This window comes from Drosophila gunungcola, unplaced genomic scaffold, assembly GCF_025200985.1.
Source record: "Drosophila gunungcola strain Sukarami unplaced genomic scaffold, Dgunungcola_SK_2 000001F, whole genome shotgun sequence".
Lineage (NCBI taxonomy): Eukaryota > Metazoa > Arthropoda > Insecta > Diptera > Drosophilidae > Drosophila > Drosophila gunungcola.
The window spans coordinates 9,258,282-9,278,781 of record NW_026453197.1 but is presented as its reverse complement, the minus strand read 5'-3'; the positions used below and the strand labels follow the sequence as shown (position 1 = coordinate 9,278,781).

Sequence of the window (20,500 nt, the reverse complement as noted above, 5' to 3'; positions counted from 1 at the left end):
GTTTGTTTGTTTCTTTGTTGGTTTCTTTTTTTGGAATACACTTTACAAAAATGGGTCTTGTAAAAAAACTTGGGCTGCGGGCGGGGCCAGGCCCCCACATGCTAGTTCTACACGTATTATACACGAATTTTACAAAAACCCGCCGGGGAGGGCAAATGCATGGGCGCCACACACAAAGTAACAGCTTGAGAAGCATTTCGGAACAGGTCTGACAAGTACTGGTGAGCCTTACGGTTCTGCTGACGGCTTACAATTTGTTTGCTGGCTGCTCATTTGTTTATAGCACATATGGAGATTAGACTTTCGTTTTGTGACAACATATATATTATTAGTAAATACCATTATTAACATTTAGCTGTGTGAATGTTTGACGTTGTGGTTTTGTTTTGTGTACATTTAATACAATTATTGGGGGCTTGCCTTCTCATCTCATCTCACCTCATCACATTACATCTCATCTCTTTCTTTTTTCTTTTCGCTATTTTTGATTTCCTTTTCTGCTGTTTTTTTTTTCGTTCGTTTAAAATTAGACAATATACAGTTTTGATTTTGTTTGATTCTGTTACGGTATATATATAAAAAATACATAATTACAACTAACGGTTTAAATCACTTTTTTGAGACATAAAGTGTTTCATTTTTGTTTTTTTTTTTTTTTTTTTTTTCATTTTCGCCTGTCGTTTGCCTACAAATTCCTATGGTCTCACGTTGGGCGCCACTTATTTAGCCCCTCAACATGTTGACGAGCATGGCGACCAGGAAGGTGCCCACTAGGAAGGAGACCACAATGCAGACGGCCTTTTGTTGGTCACTCAGACGCCGCCGATTGGAGTACAGTGAAGTTAGCTTACCGACGATCCGCCTTAATCCGCCCGCCTGGGCCAAGCTGGAGGAGATGGCCGCCGCCGTTGAGGAGCTGGAACTCGAGGAGCTGACGCCCATGCCGGTGTGCGGATGGTGGGCATGGTGCATGTGATGCGAGTGGTGCATGTGGTGCTGATGCTGGTGGTGCGAGTCCGTGGCCCCGGCCATTCCACCGGCTCCGGCTCCGCCGCACGGCTGATGGTGGTGGTGGTGATGATGATGGTGGTGATGCAGGGGATCTGCGCACGCATTGAAGCCGGACAGCTCCTGCTGCAGTCGTCCGATTGCCACTGGGTCCGCTCCCACGCCGCTCGCTCCACTGATGGCCGACGCACTCACCGATCTCATGTGCAGGCCATTGGTCGAGCCATTGCCGGCCGACAGTTTGCGGCTGCTCCTCTGGCTGGTGGCCACTGCCGCCGCCGCCGCCGGTGGTGCCGTGGAGCCGTGCAGGTGGTGGTGGCAGGTCGCCGAGCTGGGGTCCAGCTCACTGGGCACCTGGTAGCGCAACGGACTCGACGGCTGACCGTACAGCAGCTCTCCGCCCGCCGCTATCCGCACGGGACACACGCGGAACTGATAGCAAGTGCCGGCGGCCAGATTGTCAATGGTGAACTTGGTCTCGGGGCCGCGATACAACTGCCTGTAGTCCTGGTTGGCCAAATTAACCGGAGCCCCGCTGGAGCTTCCGCTGGAACTGCTGCTGCGACCCTTCGGCGACAGCGATTCACCCTCCAAGTCGGCGGCGCCCAAGACCGCATACTGCAGCTCGTACTCCACGCGGTCCTGGAAGGAGTTCTTCGAGTGCTGCCACTCCAGGGTGAGCTGCATGCCCAGTTGGCCAGGCAGCTCCATTAGGCAAACACTGCCCTCTTGGACCACTCGCGGTGGCTTTATGTTCGCCGGCAGGGTGGCCGAGGTCTCGAAAACGAAATCCTCCGAGTAATCGCCATCGCCGGCCCTGTCCGTGTGGGCATATATACGGAAGGTGTAGCTGCTGCGTTCCTGCAGCTTGTGCACCTTGCACATGCAATTGGTGCCGGAGTAGACGGCCTGAACTGCTTCGCCCGGGCCACGTACATCTCCACAAAGTACTTGGTGAAGTCGCCGCCGCCATTGCCGGTGTTGCCCGGATTGGAGCCGGGCTGCTTGCCACCGGTCGTTCCGTTCTCGCCCCACTTCAGCTTGATGTAGTTGTGACCGGCGCCGCTGCACTCGAGGCGCGGTGGGGCCGGAGGAGCCGGCTGAGTCGTCAGCTTGGCATAGGCACTAAAGGCTCCGGCTCCGATGGCGTTAACCGCTTGCACACGGAACTTGTAGCCGGTTTCGGGCAGCAGGCCACTGACCGTATACCGTGTACAGGCATCCGGCGTGGCGATGGTCCGCTCCCCGTACTCAATGTTGTAGGAGCAGATGGGCGAGCCGTGGGCCGCCGGCTGCGTCCAGTTGAGGGTCACCTCCTGGGCGGTGAACTCGTAGCCCTGCATTTGCGGAGCCCCGGGCACTGCGGCCGGTGTGCACACACTTATCACGTCGGAGGAGGTTCCCGTGCCGGCCGAGTTGCTCGCCTGGATGCGGAAATGGTAGCGTGTGTAGGGCGAGAGGTTTCTCAGCTCGGCGCAGGTCTGCGCTCCCTGATAGCAGTTGTGGAACTCGGAGCTGGGCGGCTCCTTGTTGGCTCCTTGCTCCTGCACAGTCTCCTCGTCCAGCGTCCTCTCCTGGCTGGCACTCTTCAGGGTGTAACTGGTCACGGGCGCACCGTTCTCCTGCAGCGGCGGCTGCCAACTGACCCCCAGATGGGTGGCCGACTTCACCAGCACGCGCAGCTCTTCGGGCACACCGGGCGCAGCGGCGGCCGCCGTGAATCTCATCCACTGGGACCAGTTGCCGGCACCAATGCGGTTGATGGCCCGCACCTGGGCCTCGTACATGCCACCCGGTGTCAGGTCCTGCGCCACAAAGTAGGCTTGCTTGCCGCGGTACACCAACTGCGGTGGCTGCACCTGCTCCAACCGTCGCATCTGCGCCTCGAACTCCAGGATGGGTGCTCCGCCATTGTACTCCGGATGCTGGAGCTTCAGGAGGGCGGCGTAGGGCGAGGGCGGATCACTGCAGTGCGGTGGGGGCGGGGCCGACGGCGCCACCGCCTCCGTGGTAACGTGTCCGATGTCGGAATACGGGCTCTGACCCGCAGGACCTTCGCAAAAGGCCCGCAGGGCGTAGGTGGTGCCCGGCTGGAGACGCTCGCACATGGCCTCCGTCTCGCCGCCACTGTAGATCCTCTCGAAGGCCGGACCCGCGGCACTCAGCTCCAGATGATAGCGAAGGATCTCGGCGCCGCCGGCATCGCCGGGTGCATCCCAGCGGGCCTTGAAGTGGGTGCCATGGATCTTGCCCTTGGCATGCGGTTTGCCAGGTCGGCCAGGACGTTCGGCCAGGGTGCGGTAGCTGACCTCCGGCGACCAGGGCGAAAAGCCCGCCTCGTTCTCGGACCTCAGACGGAACTGATAGCTGCTGGCCCGCCGCAACTGCAGGCACTCCGTTTGCAGCTCCGTGCCCTTGTAGGTGTTCAGGTAGCCGTGGCCCGACTCCGCATCCTGCATTTGGAGCAGAAAGTCTCCGTCCTGTGCCCGCCGCTCCCAGCCCAGTTTCAGGGTGTTGGAGCTGCTGGCCAGCAGCTGCGGAGGTCTGGGCACTGGCGGCGGATTGCCGGCAGTGCTGTAGCTGGCCACCGGGGAATAGGGACTCTGACCCGCCTCGTTGACCGCCGCCAAGCGGAAACTGTACACTGTAGTGGGTTGCAGCTTGCCAATGACATAGTGCTTGGCCTTGATCTTGGCCAGCTCCACGAACTTTTGCGGCTGTCCGCCCGCCATCCTGCCCTCATCGTACTCCAGCAGATAGTGCTGGATGCTGGCTCCGTTCGCTGCCGGAGCAGCCCATCGCAGATTAATGGAGCTCTTGGTGCGGGAAACCAATTTTGGGGGCGGCGGTTGGTCGGGCTCACAGGCTGGGGTGCGAAACTCCGTGGGATCACTGACCGTGCCCTCCAGTTTCTGGTAGTGCACCTGCAAGCGAACCAGGTAGTCCTGGCCAGGCTGCAGATCCTGCACAATGCACTCGTAGGCCTCGCCGCGGTACAGACTCTTGTACTTGCACTGCTTCCCGGAATCACAGAGGAGCACTTGGTAGCGCAGCTGTCGCATGTCCACCGTCAAGGCATCCGCTATGGCCGGACTCTCCCAGATGATCTTGGCCGCCCGCGAGGTCACATCTATCACCTCGGGCTTCTCAATGGCTGAGATTTGCTCCACGATGGAGGCCTGGTAGTCCTCCTCATCCTCGCCGGCCAGGCTGGAGTTATCCTCGCCGTCCTCGGAGGTTCCCACGGAACTGGCCCCGCCCACACTGCTGCCCATTCGCTGCGGGTTGCCGTTCCTCGGCTGTGCCTGCTGCGGTACCTGGTGGGTCTGCACCTGGTGCTGCTGCTGTTGCTGCTGCGGCAGGCGACGTCCCTGATGGTTGGCCATGTGCAGGTGGCTGCTGAGGTGGGCGGGCAGGGGCACGCCCAGAGGAATGTTGCTATTATTGTGACCATTCAGTTCGTTGGCACGGCGCGGAGATGGCGAATGCGGAGGATCTGCACGAGAATGGAATTTATTAGTACAAATTTTGATGGGGTCAGAAATGGATGATTCTGTAATTCGCTCAGCTTAGGTCTTTTATATTATGCACATTAATAGCTTCATTTAGGCTACAAGTTGTAACTAAACTATAAAATTATAGTACAATAAAATTTATTTTAGAGACACTAAACAGTCAAACAATAAAGTCATACCCTGGCCAAGCGAATTAAGTACATAGGGTCCTTTTGGAATCGGTGTACTTACTGGACTCCCGCTGCTTCTCCAGCTTCCTGAGCAGCTTGTTGTGCTGCCGCTGGCTCCGCTCATCGCGGTAGTTGGGCGGCGACGGGGAATGTGGGTGTGGCTGGGGGTGTGTGTGCGAGTGGGCGTGTGAGTGGGTGTGCGAGTGGGCGTGCGAGTGGCTGGCTGCTCCAGTGGGTGGTGCTGTTTGCTGGGCTGCTGCCTGACCTCCTCCACTTGCATTTGGTGCTCCTTGGACCAAAGTTGGTGCCACCTGCTGCTGCTGCTGCTGTTGTTGTTGTTGTTGTGGAGGGGGTGCTCCTTGGGGCGCCTGCTGCTGTGGTTGTTGTTGCTGCGGCTGCTGCTGTTGCGGCGGCGGTGGTGCCGGCAAGTGATAGTGTGGTGGCCCATTGCCAGCAGGTCCTGGGCCAGGATAGCCCGCCACTGGGGTGTAGAAATGCGAAGTGCCATTTGCGCTTATCTGTAAAACAATTGAAATTACATTAAACAATTCTGTAGAACACTAGGATAAGTTTTAAGCAATTACTTTGATAAGCAACGTTTTTCCCGATTTCTTGGGCACCTCCATTTCCGTTTCATTGAGAGAATATATTTTTAAAAATACCACGTCAACATTTAACACGTTGGCTAATAATATCTCGCCACCAAAAACACGCCGACTAAAAAAAACTAACTGATAACAACTACATAATTGATTTTCGCATTCTTATCTTTCACAGAATTGACCCCGAAAATGGCCACGTTTCTTTCGCGCAATCAATTCCTTTGGCTTTTTCTTTAGTTGCATTGATTTAGTTTAGGAACAAGTTAACCCGAGTAATTTTAAATAACAACTGAAACGTTTGCAATGTTTCCTTTAAGAATAAATTTAAGTAAATGATTAGAATGGACTAAATAATACCTTTGGTATTTTAAAACAAGCAGAATCGCAGTCGCAATCCTTGGTTTGGAATTACGGTTTAAATTTAGCTTTGACTTAAACCATTTTGGTGACTAACAGTATTTTTAGAGTGAACCAATAAACACTCAAGTGTCGTAACTATCAGCTTTGATTATGAGAGTGCTCGGCGCAAGAATTTGAAATTAATATTGCCTTTTTTTAATCTCAATATATATCTTCAAAAGTTTAAATTTATTTTTAAACAATATTAATGCTAGTAACTTCTTCAAAAACATTTTTAAATATCACAAAATATATGTATGTTATTAATGGAATACTTCTTTAAACCGCTTAATCAACATGCAAGTGAAATTATTTAACAAAGCTCAAAGAAGAAGTTATTATTAATTATTATTTATTTTTTAAATTTCAAAATTGATACAATAAATTATTACTATTTAGGTGTCAAATCTGGCGCCTTGTGCAATTCTAAAAGATATTTATTAGCTGCACAGGTTTGATAATGTTTGAGCCGAATTTTCGACTCAAACGATTTCGCCAGCAAGTCATAAAATAAATTGCTTTTGCGGTATATGGGCAATGGGCAATTAGCCACGCCCGCATGCTACATATATTAACTAAAAATTACTTAAGTGGCCTATCTGATGATTGATAATTTGGCTCACCAAATCCTGCAAAACTGTTGCAAATGACTTTCGCTAAATTACACTAATTTTACGTTTTTACATGTACAAAGTTGGCTTTATACGTTGTGCAATTTAAAACGTTTTATTCCACGGTTCTTTTAGGATGGTCATAAACTATGAAAAGCCAAAAATATGGGTCAAAGTTAATGAGTTTTTAGCGGTTTATGCTTGAAACAACAGAAATAATAAAGGAGAACAAAAGAAGACGGATTAACAAATGGAAAATAAAAAAAAGCACAAAGAAGATTATAACTTGTTCTGCGAGGGAGTTTTGGTTTCGCTTTCGGTTTTAATGGTGCGACAGATACCGTTATTTCGAGTGCTCGACTCAAGTTGCATAACTATGCAAATTAGCATACAATCAAATTATAAACATTTCAACATAAACACACAAGCGGAAACTGCCATTTGTAAGGTGATGTGTGCGAATTTCAATGTGTTTCAACCAGGGGCTTACACTAAAGGGGGTTTTGTGGGGGATACTATTTTGAAAGCTTTAACTTTAATCATTATTACCTTAGAATATTAGAACCAACAATTAAACATTGAAATTCGGACCTAATTTCAAAATAAGCTTATATTTTATACTTTTAAGCCAGCTCTCACAATTTTATAAATCTACACAAATATTGTATAATCAATTTTCTTCTAAAATTTAAAAGTGTTTTAAATTTTAAATTAGTTTTTTGTAAGACAGTTTAAAGGATTTTTTTTGTTTTTTGGTCGACCTAAGCTTAAAAAACCCCACTGAAAATTGTCTAAACTCTTGCCGTGTGGGCTCGAGTGTGTGTTTCTTTTGTATGGTGGCAGTAAATTGTTAATTAAGTCAAGGAAAATTCAGCCTCAGTCAGTCAAGTCGGAATGGCGGAGTCAGTCGAGCAGCCACCGCCGGCACTTTCATTTCAGCAACAAAGCGTGACGAAGCCACATGTGTCCAAGCTGGAATCCGAGGCGGATGAAGTTGTTGGCGCTGCATTAAATCAAGTTTTCCACTGCAAAAACGGCATTAGGAATGGCGGGTTATGTAAAAATGTGACAGCAAAGTTCAGCTCAAGTGGAGTTCAATTAAAAGTCATGAGCAGCAATGTAGCCAGCAGCGGGCACGACCAGCAACCAGCAACATTTAATGGCTTGCACTAACAAACTTTAGGTAAAACAACAGCTATCCTCTACAAATTGTTATGCAAATAAAGGGAGCTAAGTCAGCCAAAACGGCTGTATTTTTAGCCTGACAGTTTAGCAGTTGAAAAAATAGTTTTAAGCCTTTCACTTCGTTTAAATACTCCAAAATTAAAAACGAAAACATTTTTCAAAAACAAAAATATTTGCAGCTATACAAAAGTCAATATTGTAGCATAAGCCTATGTTCATAGTTCCGGCTTATTAAAAACTTAAAACTCTAAGAAATTGCTCCATTATTAAGAAATGATTATTAAAATATTTGTCACATAAAACATTTTTTGGTCTCATAAACATTAAAATTAATTTAACGTTTATTTAATAGATCAAAATATTTAAAGCCCGTTAAGTTTATTCATCTACAGTATTCAAATAAATCAGCTTCAAAGTGTCAGTAAATTAAAAACTCCAGAAAAGCGCGTAATCAATTGAATTATACAAATCACAATACACTTAATTCGGATTTTAATTGAGATATTGATAATAATACAATAAATAACAGCGAGTGGTGGGGCTAAACCGCAGGGGGTAGTTGGGCAATAGAATTTAAATTGCGCTAGACGCTAGTCCACAACCGGATTGATAGTCTGGGCCAGGACAAGTCACGAACTTGGGGCTTTCGAGCCATCTCCCGCTCTTTGGTCAACGATTTCCCGCTATGAAAATAAAAATATTTCAATTTCGCCTCGAATTTTGTTAACAATTTCTGCACATAAAAGAGATGATGGGAATGTTTATGCTGTACAATGCAATTGTTATTATTAAATTATTAGACATAAGTGGCGACGGGAGCAACAGATGGGGGCTTAAAACGTGATGTGAATGGGTAACGCTCATCTGCTTTGGTTAACAAGAGTTTTTTTTTTGTTCGTTGCCATTTTGCAAATTAGCGAGGCAATTTGAATGGAATGCGGCCCAGACTATGAACTTGGTCATCACCATGGGAGCGAACTAGTTCCGCATGTTAATGGGCCTAAAAATGCGAAAATAAATCCAAATGACTGCAATTTGTAGCAGTCAAATTAAATTAAATTTCAATATAAATAAAGTATGGTCGGAAATAACAAAAATAAATATTTGGAAAGTGGATAAGATCAGAAAGAGCCCAAGCATGATTAAAATTATTTTATAAATTTTTAAAAATAAAATGAACACTTAATCCAAGACCACCATCCATCAGAAAAAAAGAACAGATTATATATATTACATACAATTTTAATTGTCTGTACGTGCAAGTTTTTATCACACTATAAAAAATATATTTTAATAGTTGGAATTTCCATCCAGTCATTTTACTATAAATTTAAAAGCCATCAATTGATAAGTATAATTCCTGAATTAATATTTTGTATAAGCCAAATAAATTTAAAAAAATTAAATTAATAAACTCACTTAAACTCAATAGAGGCAATTTTGAAAATTAACTTTTAGCAGTTCACAGAAAAAAACCACTTAAATAGAACACTAACAGTTACTTGGCGATCAACCGCATTTTCCCCCGTCTCAGTTGGCAAACACAACTAACTGGTTAATTAGCATTCTGGGCAGATGTCTTCGCAGAACGATTGTCAAAGCTCACGCCTAAATGACAGCTCGCGAAATGCAATGAAACAAATTCAGACGGCAAATAAACCACCTCCAGAATGCATTTGCTATTCAAATATTGGCGCACAGTGAGTCAGAAATTGACCAATGCAAATGGGACTTTGGAGTTGTGCGAAATGGACTAATTAGTTATGCAATTTTCACACTTTTCCGCCCCTCGCGAATTTCCCGGTTTTAGGAGAAAGGCAGGCAAACAAAACGATACTGCAGTTGAAAAACTAAACTTAAGCCAACCGATAAATAAATAAATTATAAATGCAAAAGCGCCGACAGCTGGCCAACTGTTTTTTCGCTTTTGTTTTTGTTTAAACTTTACTGTAATTGTTGTTATTGTTTAGGTAAAAGTTTACCCATTTTAGCCATTGTTTCAGGCCGGTTCAGTTTCATAATGCATTAGCACGAGTCTGGTTGCAATTGAATAGTTTTCAGTTTTCCTGGAACAGCTTCACCCGGATCCAACCCGGTTTGTTTGCCGCATACGGCGACATTTGGTCAATAAATTATATTTACAGACGCCCCCAATGGAAGTTTCGTTCGAAAATCGAATAAGCATCGGGTATTATTGCTGCTGATTACTGGTTGTTCGCTCAATTAGCTGTCAATTAATTGATAAGCGGAGGAAGTCCCGCCAATCGGATGGAAATGACATACACTCTTCCCTTTCCGATAGGGCTATGGCTTTATCAATTCAATTGCCGTTTGTTTGCTATTTTCCGATTCACTTTGAAGGGTACATCAGTATCAATAAATTATTTTACAGGAAGTTTCGGTGCATATTTTCATTTTGAATTTTTTTGGCCGATCAACTGAAAGTAATTTTCATAAAACTCTGCTTAAAAATGTTAAAAACTAAGTAATTGTTTAAATGTTAGTTTTATACATATTTCGATCTTTTCTTAGATTATAAAAATGTTTTACAATATCCGTTTGAAGATTATGATTTGGTTTGATATTTAAAATTGCCCTGAACCACCGAACGAAAAATCTATTCACTTACACCGCTTTGAAAACAGTATTTAATTAAGCTTTAAGCTTAGAAATATTCAAAACAATGGGAAGATTCTGCTAAGACTTTGAACAATAATAAAGGTCACTTACGAAGGGCGCTGGATGGAGATGTCCCTGGCCGGGATGCAGTTGCTGGTACTGCTGCGGCGAGAGCATCACGTGGGTCAGCGTTCCGTTCTCGTTGACGTACTGCGGCACCTGGACGGGCACCGGCATCGGGGGCGGTGGTCGGTTCTGGGACACCATCTGAACGGCGGGACCTGCAAGTAACGAGCGAAATGGGGGACAAATTACTTAAGATTCTCTACCAACCGGCAATATGCTGATGATGTGTGCTAGTGCGAGTATCTCGCAGATACAATATAGTACACACACACACACACATATATATATATATGTATATATAAATATATAGTCATGTATGAGGGCACAAGTTAAAGCAGGCGACAGCTGGCGCCAGCGAGGCGACAGCGAGACACGCGGGCGCAGGGACGAAGGGGTGGTGGGAAAGAGGAGGGGGAAGCGCCAGGACATTGCCAGGACAGCCATTGCTGCTTTATGTCAGCGGCGATTTTCTCTGTGTTTGTTTAATGGATATCTCTCTAGCATTCTTTCATTCTTTTTGTGGATGTGTGCAAATATATTTCCACAGCAAAGAACTCAGTTGTTATCTCTGAGTAGATATTTTCTTTCTTTTATCAGTAGATATTTATAAATATTTTAGTAGAAAATTAAAATAGTTTTTATCCGGCATTTTAGAAATGCGAGCTTATTATAAACATTAAAACTTTAATACGGCAGAAAGAAAAAACATACATTATTTTTTACAGGTTGTTTATTTAAACCATTACCTTAAACAATTTTTCAATTTTTTTAATATAATAATATTTCTGTATTAGAATTTTAATTAAGTTTTAATATTTTAGTGGCAAGTACTGAAATAGTAAATTGTAATTAATAATGTCTTAAAATTTTCTCACAAAATTCTGTATGTGAGGGTAATTTTAAAAGAACAACAGCATTATTAAATAAACAGAACATTAAAATTATATATTATTTTCTCTAACATTCAAACTTTATTCTCACAGTGCATACATTTGAATATGTATGTTTGTGTTTGCTGCAGCAAAATGCTTGACAGAGTCTGCCAATTTCTGGCTCCCTTGTCGCCTCGAACTACTCAACTACGATACGCATACGCACCGTTGCCCAATTCCGATTTCATTTGCAATTTAAGTCTGCCCGATGATTAATATCCAACCGGCCATTCCCCGCTCCCCTCCTGTCATAGGCACTGCACTGCCCCCGTCCTCTCGATAGTTGGCTTTAATAAATGTGTTGGAAACATAGAAATCTCTAGAGCAAACAATTCTTGGCAGCCTCGTTTCGTGGAGAGAAAAATCGAGAAATGGCGAGCGACCTAGAGGGGTGAATAAACGAAGTTTTCGGGATTCTTGGCAGGGCATCGGATTCGGAATCAGAATCATAGCCTCAGCATTGTCTGGATCTGTTTCGGGCTCTGGTTTCGCCACTGTCATTAGGACGAGGGATTGGGCCGGGGGATAATACTAATACTAAAACTTCCAATTCCACTACCATTTCCATTTCCATTCCATGTCATCTGGGGATCCATTTCAACTGCAACGTTGTCGCATGTCATTGCCATAGAATAGATGACAGCAGACCGCCCCGAAAGTTGCCCTCTCAAACAATTCAGATATATTTTGATTTGTGGATTTGTATTGCTTTTCAATTCTATTCCTCCTCTGCTTGCCTCCATCTTTTTTGGCTGCATTGCGACGAAGAAAATAATGGAAGAAGCTAAAGATTGGGAATGAGCAAACATTTGTTAACGGACGATGTCTGGTCGAGATTAGCGCATAATTCGGTTTGATAAATGATAAGGCGGCACTGAATGACTTGTTTGATAAAACCGTTATTGAGGCGGAATAATTGAATTATTATTGTATTGTATTGAAAATAGCTTGGTCGTTTAAAATATACAAAATATAAATGTTTTTCTGTTTATTCTTAACGAAGGTTGCACCAATAAATATTAAATATTTGCCTCACTTAACACCGCTTTCTTTAATTCCCACGCTTCACCATACCCATAAATATTTAAAATCAAGCCGAAAAAAAATTATTCAGAAATCCATGTTCATCATAAAATGCATTCCATGTTTGCACATCAATATGGATGGGTTAAAATGCGATTCCCAGCTGCAGCATTGCACTTTGAATGCCCAGGCACGTAGAAGGAACGTGGCCACGCCCACTTGTGGCCCCTTTTCACATTTTCCCACTTCTATACTTTTTTTTGTTTCGCAGCATTTTCCGTGCCTTTTAGTTTTTTTTGTTTTGTTTGCGCCTTCTGTTCAGTTTGGCTGGCTAAACAATGCAGAGTTGCATTTTTTATGTACACCACGCGGCGTATGCGTAATGCCGGCTAATGGATTGGGGGGTGGTTATCGTGTGGTCGCATGTGGGAGGGAATTCCCCCGCTTTCGCTTTAATAGTTAAACTGTAAACTTAACGGTAATGCGGCTGCTAATACGCTTAGCCATGTCTCGCACTCATTGAGGCCGAAAATGCTGGGCCCCGCCGTTCGATCAAGCGTTAAATGCCATCCGCCGGCAGAAATGACTAGACTTGTCCGCAGTCCATTTGTCCGGAGTCTCTTGATCTGCTCTTAGGTGTAAAAATGTTGGTTTAGTGCGCTGACGCATAATGCGACAGAAAACCGATGATGGCTGATAAACTGAAACCAAGAGTTTTCCCCCTTTTTGTTCACCACCCAATGCAGTTAATCATTCGGTGAGTGGAGGTGGAGGCGGAGGTCTTTTTCACAGGGAGGAAATGGGGGTCTTTAAGGGCCGGAGAAGATAGTCTGGCCAGGAAATGCACACCGTTCAAAGAGCGAGATAGTTGGCAAGTAAATTTCCCCTCAAGTGTTAAAAGGCAGCAATTAGTTAGGCGAAAGAGGGTTGGCCACTGGCGGGCTATAGCTTATCACATGGCCAGCAGACAGACAGTTAAATTAAGTACTATACTTCAGCGACTAAATCTCCCCGGTGTTTCCCCGCGAATGTCTGCAACTTCTTCTCAAACTTAATTAATGCTAAACTGCTTAAGACGCGATTTGGGGTTGGGACTCTCGCCGAGGAGCTTTCGCCAAGGAAAGTGAAGTTGGTTAAAAGTTAAATAAGGTGTTCAGAAGATTAAAAATTATCTAGGGAATTTAAATATTTTTGGCTTCATGGAGTTTAGCAGAAAATTAGTTTAAATCTTTTTAACTAGTTCTAAGATTATATTTATTTAGATTATATTAACTAAATTGTCACTAATAAATATTTTAAAAATCTTTTAACAAATATGTTCTTAGGCCTTATAGTTTTTTATAAATTTATCTACAATCTATACTCTTATCAATTGTAAATATGAATAGTTCGAATGGACCTAATCATATTTCCTACCTTTAAACCCCAACTCTCGTTAGATCATCTTCCACTTTAATTTTCTGGGTTGGCCTTGTCGTCTGCGCCCCTTAACCCCCTTCTGGCCCCCTTTAACACCACCCATTCCGTTGGCAGACAGTGTCAAAATAAAGTTGCGGCTCAAACGCGTTTGGGCTAATTGCAAATTGTTATTGCTTTCCTGCTGTTACGCATTGTTGAACCACTTGGCTTCCCATTCTCCTGCCCTCAGTCTGTCATTTGTTCAGTTAGTCAGCGGTCGGGGTCAGGGGTCAGGGCTTTTGTCTGACTGTTTCGATTGTCGGCAGCACGCACACGCAAAACACGCGCCAAATGTCTATAAAATTAATAACAATTCGGTTGGCCAAAAGCAAAACTTTGATTGGGGAAATTCAAGTAGACATTGCCACGGATTGAATATGTTGCTTGATATGTTCAAGTGAGTTATTGACGAGGAATTTATCTTATTATATAAATATTTTATAAATTATTCTCATCCACGTTTTCCTTTTGATGAATGCCCAGGGAGTTGAATAAACTTTCGATTGTCTTGAGCTTGATTTATGATTCTTTTGGATTGGAGGATATGCAAATGATTTCTCGAGGGGTGTCAATTTGATATTATAATATTGATTGGAAAAGCCAATTCCCGGGGGCTTGCCTTTTCTCACTTTGATGTTCTCAATAATTACCCACCAAATCTGGACCAATTTGCGGTTAGCTGGCTCATTATAATCAACACTTTTCCTCACTTATCTCACTTTTCCATCTCAAGGTAATTGCGTGTCTCCCTCTTTTTCCAATTCTCAGTTTCCCTTTGAGTCCCTCTTTTCTTCTTAACTCATCTCCAATTAACGATGCGTGCGCAATTATCTCGGTAATTATGATGAAACAAAATACAGCAAAAAAACAAGACTCTAAATAGCTTTCGCAAAATGCAATTAGAGCAGAACGTTCACAAATTCCAACATGGAAAGCTCGTTGAAAAAATTTCTTAAAGAGTTCTCTTCATTTAGTCAGCGACATTGCATTAATTGCGCATACGCCCTGTTAAACGATTGCCCACAAATCTATGGCAACAAAATGCTCTAAGACTCATTGATTGATGGTTTGTCGAGGGGACGGAGAAGCCAGAGGAAAAAAAAGGAAAATGGTAAAGACTTTTTTTCAGGGGACGTGGTTCGGGAGATGGGGTGGCGCCACCCAGCTTCATTTGCCAGTCTGCACGTGTCGCACGTTCGTTTCGACGATTCACTGAGCGAACAATTGTGTTTTTGTTCTTTTATAGAGAGGTTTACGTTTTCAAATACTTTAAAAGCTTATTAATAGCTTTTTTGTTTTCGAATTGCAAATTCTTTGTTTATAACTTAATCCTTTGAATAAGTTATTCAATATAACTGTTAATATTTACTTTTATAACTTCTTTTGACACGCCTTCGCTGCAGTTTTTCAGTGTCCTGACTGCTGGTTGTTTATTTGAATTTCCAATATCTTGACGAGGCAAACACACAGCCTCTGTACAATTTTTCCTCCCCGTGATGCAAATATTGGCTTTTTGTATGTCACCTAAGTGAAGTCCTCATAGACAACGACAAAATGGCTCAACAAAAAAAAGGAAACAGGAAACGCGTTGAAACAGCCGTGAAATTTTCGTGTCAGCAGCCAAGGGAAAAGTGGGTGCCAGCTGTGACCGCCGCAGCAACACCCACGCATCCACATCCATTTGCCAGCGGATATACATATTATGTCTGCATATATATGTATATATAGAGCCCGTCAACACATTATGCCTTCATTTATACTTTATGATGAGTAAATATTGTTATTAAAACGAAAAATTGCGCGTTGTCTGAGCGATAAACCAAGGCTCCACCCCCAAAAACCCGCCCTCTGACCTTCGTCTGTGGCATGAACAAGGCTGTTAGTCAGCATTTGGTTTATTGGTTTTGTCTTTTCCAGCCAAATTGAGTAAGGATAAAAGAGGGCTTTCTTGCTGGCTTTAAATTAATGTCTTGGCCGTATCAGGTGCATAATGTATCAGGTGGTTGGCGGGGCTAATGGCGCGTATTTTCGGTTTAGTTACGAGATTTATACCGATTTGTGGGGTTTTCAGGAGTCGGGGGGCAAGCAATAAGGTAAGCGATGTTAAGGCGGACCGTTTAAGGGATTTACTTGCTTCTGAAATGAGTCGGAAATTAATTGTTTTAAATGCCTTTAAACTGAAACTATAATTAATGGGCTTAAGATTACACACACCTGGCACGTGCCAAAAAAGCTAAAAAAGGCTTTAATTAACTTATTATTATAGTTTTACTCCAATTTTACGATATTTTGGCTAAAGCATTTCAAATATCCTTAATCTTTTCTCCTTTAAATCAAATATTTAAACATATAAATCCTTTAACGAATCGCCAAGTTTATTAAACTTTTGTTTTGCATCCTCGGGGTTTTATTTCATCTCAAACCGCTCGACATTAATTATGGCCCCACTTAATCAGCATGCTTAATTATTCGTGGTAAAACCCCCTTCGGGCAATCCTAGCCACAATCGTTAACACTTTCAATTTGTTGCACTTTTGTTTCTCATCGGCACTTCAACTTCTTCACCCGCTGGGTTTTTGGTTTGTTTCGACGTTTGCCGTTCGCCTTTCGCATTACCATAAATGCATGCAGAGCTTCTGGCTGTTGCTGTTTCTTCTTCTAGGCCAACCCCCTCCGAGCAATTAACAATTAGTATGGTCTGTATTCCACCCACCGCCAACCCCCTCGCATAAGCTCCAATTCAATTAACTTGCCCACTTAAGCCAAAAAAAGAAAGGAATGGGAAAAAAGCTGAAATTTCGTTGTTCTGTCCAGGGCGTCTACATGGGAAAAAATTCCTTTTTTTAATCAAAATTACGCTTGAATAGTCCTTAGATAAATTATCTTTATTTATTTTTTTCAGTTAAAAAAAAAACGACAAAATCGAAACCAAATTTTAAGCCGTTAGTTAAATTTAAGCCTTTAGTACTAAAGTACATATATCAATGTTTTACTTGAAAAAGATTTGTTGCCAATAAGTACCTCAAAGGTAAATTAAAATTTTTTCCAGTGTGAGATTTCGTTACTGTCGAGAGTTCGCCAATTTCGTTCTGCTCTTTTAATTCGGCGCCCCCTCTTTCTGCCCCCTGTATCACCCCCAACTCTCATTTGAGTAATTCTCTTCTTCTGCCCGCTACAATGGCATTGACATTAAGAAATGCTAACCCGCAATTTGCAATTTGCCAGTGAGCGGATAGGGAAAAAAACAAAAATTAAATATTACCAAGTGGAAAAGAGAGGGGAGAACCAAAAGTGGAAAAGAAGAAACAAATAATAATAACAAGCCAAAGCGAAACAAAAGAGAGAAAAAAGTGAAGAAAGCGAAATCAGCGTGTGGCGCATGAAGCTCATTAAAACACGAAATGGAAGACGAATGACCAAAACCGAGAGAAGGCGAAAGGCCAGAAACGAGGCAAAAAAGATGGTAAAGTGGGTGGCCAAGAAACGAGTGAAAAAGTAGTACACTCTGCTCAAAATCCTTAAGAAAGCCATGTTTTAAAATACTTATTTTGCTAGGTATTGCGCCCAATTATAAGTTTTAAAATTGGAGCCTAAGGATGAACAATATAATAATATAAAATAAAACATTGTTTAACTGTAAAAATTTTATAATATTTAAAATAAAAACTGTATTTCATTGTTATAGATTTAAGTTCTACAATCAATAAGTTTTATATTTTGCCTTAATGTATGCTGTGAAAATTAAACTTATGCATTCAACATGCCAAATGTCGTTATTTTAAAGTGACTTTAATTACAAAGTAATTATTTTTATTAAAAAATAATAGGACATTATTTAAATAATTCAACTATTAATATACTCTTTTTTTCCAAGTATAGTTAAGCGAACCTAAAGGAACTGTCGGAACGAAAACAAATGAAATCAAATTTAAAGCGTGCGTAATTAATTTTCTCCCACTTACTTGACTGCACAGAAAGGGGGCGGTTACTAAGACTGGGGGCGTGGTCCCCTGTCAGGCTATAGGTTAACCGTTGTTTGTTCATTTCCTTTCTCTTTATCTATGGCTAGCTTTGTTTTAACCCGTTGTTTTGTTAACTTATTTAGGAGGAGACGGGGTGTTTCACGATTTCAAGAGGAGTAATTTTTATATGTATACAAGATTCATTATCAACGGGCGATACTTTGAGCGAAAGGGAAGGACAAGTAGGATTCAGCTGGATTTTACCCTAATGGTTATAAATTAGTTGTTGGAATGGCTTCTTTAAGATAAGTCATTTCACTCTCGGATATCTATATAAATAATAATAATATAAATATAAATATCAGTTTATATCCATAAGACAGTTTTATTAAATCAAATTTTATAACGATTTATTCATAAAGGGTTGGTAAAATGTAAGTTAAAAAGCGAATACTTTAATAAAAGCTGATCTTTCTTATTCATACCATTGTTTATTGTGTAAATTAACCCCTCTTCAGATGATAAATATTTGTTGGCCCTCGGATAAATAATTGTTGCTTCTTTCAAGCAAAAATACCTTTTAGTCCCCCATCCCCGTCGAGCGTATTTAAGACCACGACTTTTGCCTTTTGCCGGCACTTAAATTTCAATTCGCTGTTGTTCTTGACTTTTACGGCTTTGGTTTGTATCGTTGGATTTTGTGGACTTTGCCAGCTGGCCATTTTGCCATTGCTGTAGCCAAAGCCATTGCCTTTTTGACTGAATAATTAATTTTATTTATGCCGCGACAAACGATGCTGCTGCTGCGCTTTTTTCTTGAATTTCTTCTAGTACTATTCTAAACCGCAATGCTCATAAATTGTTGAGCGCATGCAAAACAAATTGGGAGGAGTTGTGAGGTAAGCGAAATGGCGGTACAATTAGTTGGCAACACGATTCGAAGCAGAAAATAATTTATTTCCCTAGCAAAGACAAAGAATCAAGTTTACAGATGTCGTCAAAATAATAGGGTAGTTGAGTAAAATTTGTTTGCATTGTCCTCTTATGGGAAACCAATGTAATTATATTGATAAAGAAAATATATCAAATTACATTATTTAATAAAATTGAAATTACATTTACCAAAATACAATGCCTATTGTTTTGACCCCAAATGTATAGCCACATACCGCATACCAATACTTATGGCGATTTACGTGCTGCGCCATTTTGTCCAAAAAGAAGATTTATAAGGCCGCAGCCACTGAGGATACTTCAAGGACAAAACATCGAAAAACTCCCCAGGACAACAAGAATATTCAAACAGACTTAACTCAGACGCAGACCAATAAAACTTGGACAGGAAAACAAGAACAGCAACAGCAGGAAAACAAATGGCAGCCGGAAGATCCGGGGAAAAGGGCCTGCGGGTGGTCGAGTGTGTGACCCAGTACAGGTGCTACAGGACGCGCAGACAGACAGAAATTCAACAATTTGCACCTGTCACAGTTTGAGCGCCACTGAACCGCAGCCAAATCAAATGTTTGCTCAGCTGTTGAGTTCCGGTGCTCCACCTGCCACCCTTCAAGGTGTCGCTCCAGATTTGGGTCAGTGGGATATATGTACTTTATGGTCTGGGTATATAGACTCCCGTCTTGCGGTCATTGTTTTCTTGCCTCTCGAAAAGGTTCTCGTCCGTCAGTCACTCGCTTCGCTGATTTGTATGCCAAGGCCTTGGGGTTCAGGAAAGAACATTAATCACAATAACCTTAATTAATCATCCTTTTTTTTGTTTTGAAGGAAACCCTTCTGGGGCGAAGAAAATTCAGGCGTAAAATACAAATTAAACACATCTAATTGAAGTTTTTTTTTAAGCGAGAGGAAATCTTTTCAATTTTCCGTAAGCTTTGCATTAAACAATAAATGTTCGTAATTGAAAGTTCAGTAACGTTGAATATTTTCAAGGATTTTTGTAACAAAAATTGTAAAAGGTAGAATTAATAATACTAACTAAAAGGAAAATACGAAAAACTGGGTAAAATATTTATTAATATTGTACTTCCCAGTTTTAATAACAGGTTTAATTTTGTAAGTTTATTTTTATAAGATATGTTTCTGTTTTTCAATATTTATGTATGCAATGATTCTGGGATTGTTTATCTAGTTTTTTTGACTTTATATTGTATCCAAAACAAAAATGTCTTTTTTTCTCTTTTCAACGGCAACTTTTACGTGATTTAAGCTCAATTTATTGACAGCTTGCGAGCAATATTAACTGCCATCCACATATGTCACTTCAGCCCCGCCCCCTTTTCCTATCATCGAAACACAGACAGACTAACGACGCCCGCTGTAATTTGATGTTTTTGGAGTTGTTGTGCCTGTCAAACCGTAAATGGCGTCACTTTGACAGCCACCTAAATAAATATGGATATATAACGCCCTTTCACCCACTGTCCATCACCGATGTTGTCCTCATCTATATGTTTATAGATTTCAATTTCTTTTATTTAACATATTTTATGAGCGTTTTATGGCAATATTAATTTTTGTTTTCCATTCTTCCCCGTTGTTATTGTCGTCACGCCCCTTGATGAACATTAATTGGTGGGGGTCTATATAAGACAGAAGATCGCATACGAATATTAATACAAAATAAATCTGAATTGAAAGAGCCAATTTGATAGAGTTTAATTAGTTTGACAAATGCCAATTTAATTTGAGAATATTTAGTTTGCTAAATTAACCACATTATATTTTTCAGGAATTCACACCGGTGCTTATAAATTTAATGTCTTGAACTCACATTAAAGTTTCAGACAAACTCAGAAAGACCAAAACAGAAAGAGTCATAATGCCTTCGAGTATAAAGCCATTAGATTCCACTTTATAAGCAAGTATTAATTAAATT

General features: G+C 42.1%; 1 protein-coding gene across 1 annotated transcript in view; it reads right to left on the bottom strand.

Moving 5' to 3' along the window:
- The window catches only part of LOC128262938 (fibronectin type-III domain-containing protein 3A), a 62,569-nt gene continuing 42,069 nt past the window's right edge, over nt 1-20,500 (bottom strand). Inside the window, 4 exon segments of the mRNA XM_052997528.1 lie at nt 1-1,919; nt 1,922-4,504; nt 4,755-5,211; nt 10,221-10,390. Coding sequence (XP_052853488.1) covers nt 724-1,919; nt 1,922-4,504; nt 4,755-5,211; nt 10,221-10,390 — 4,406 coding nt within the window. The 3' untranslated portion in view covers nt 1-723.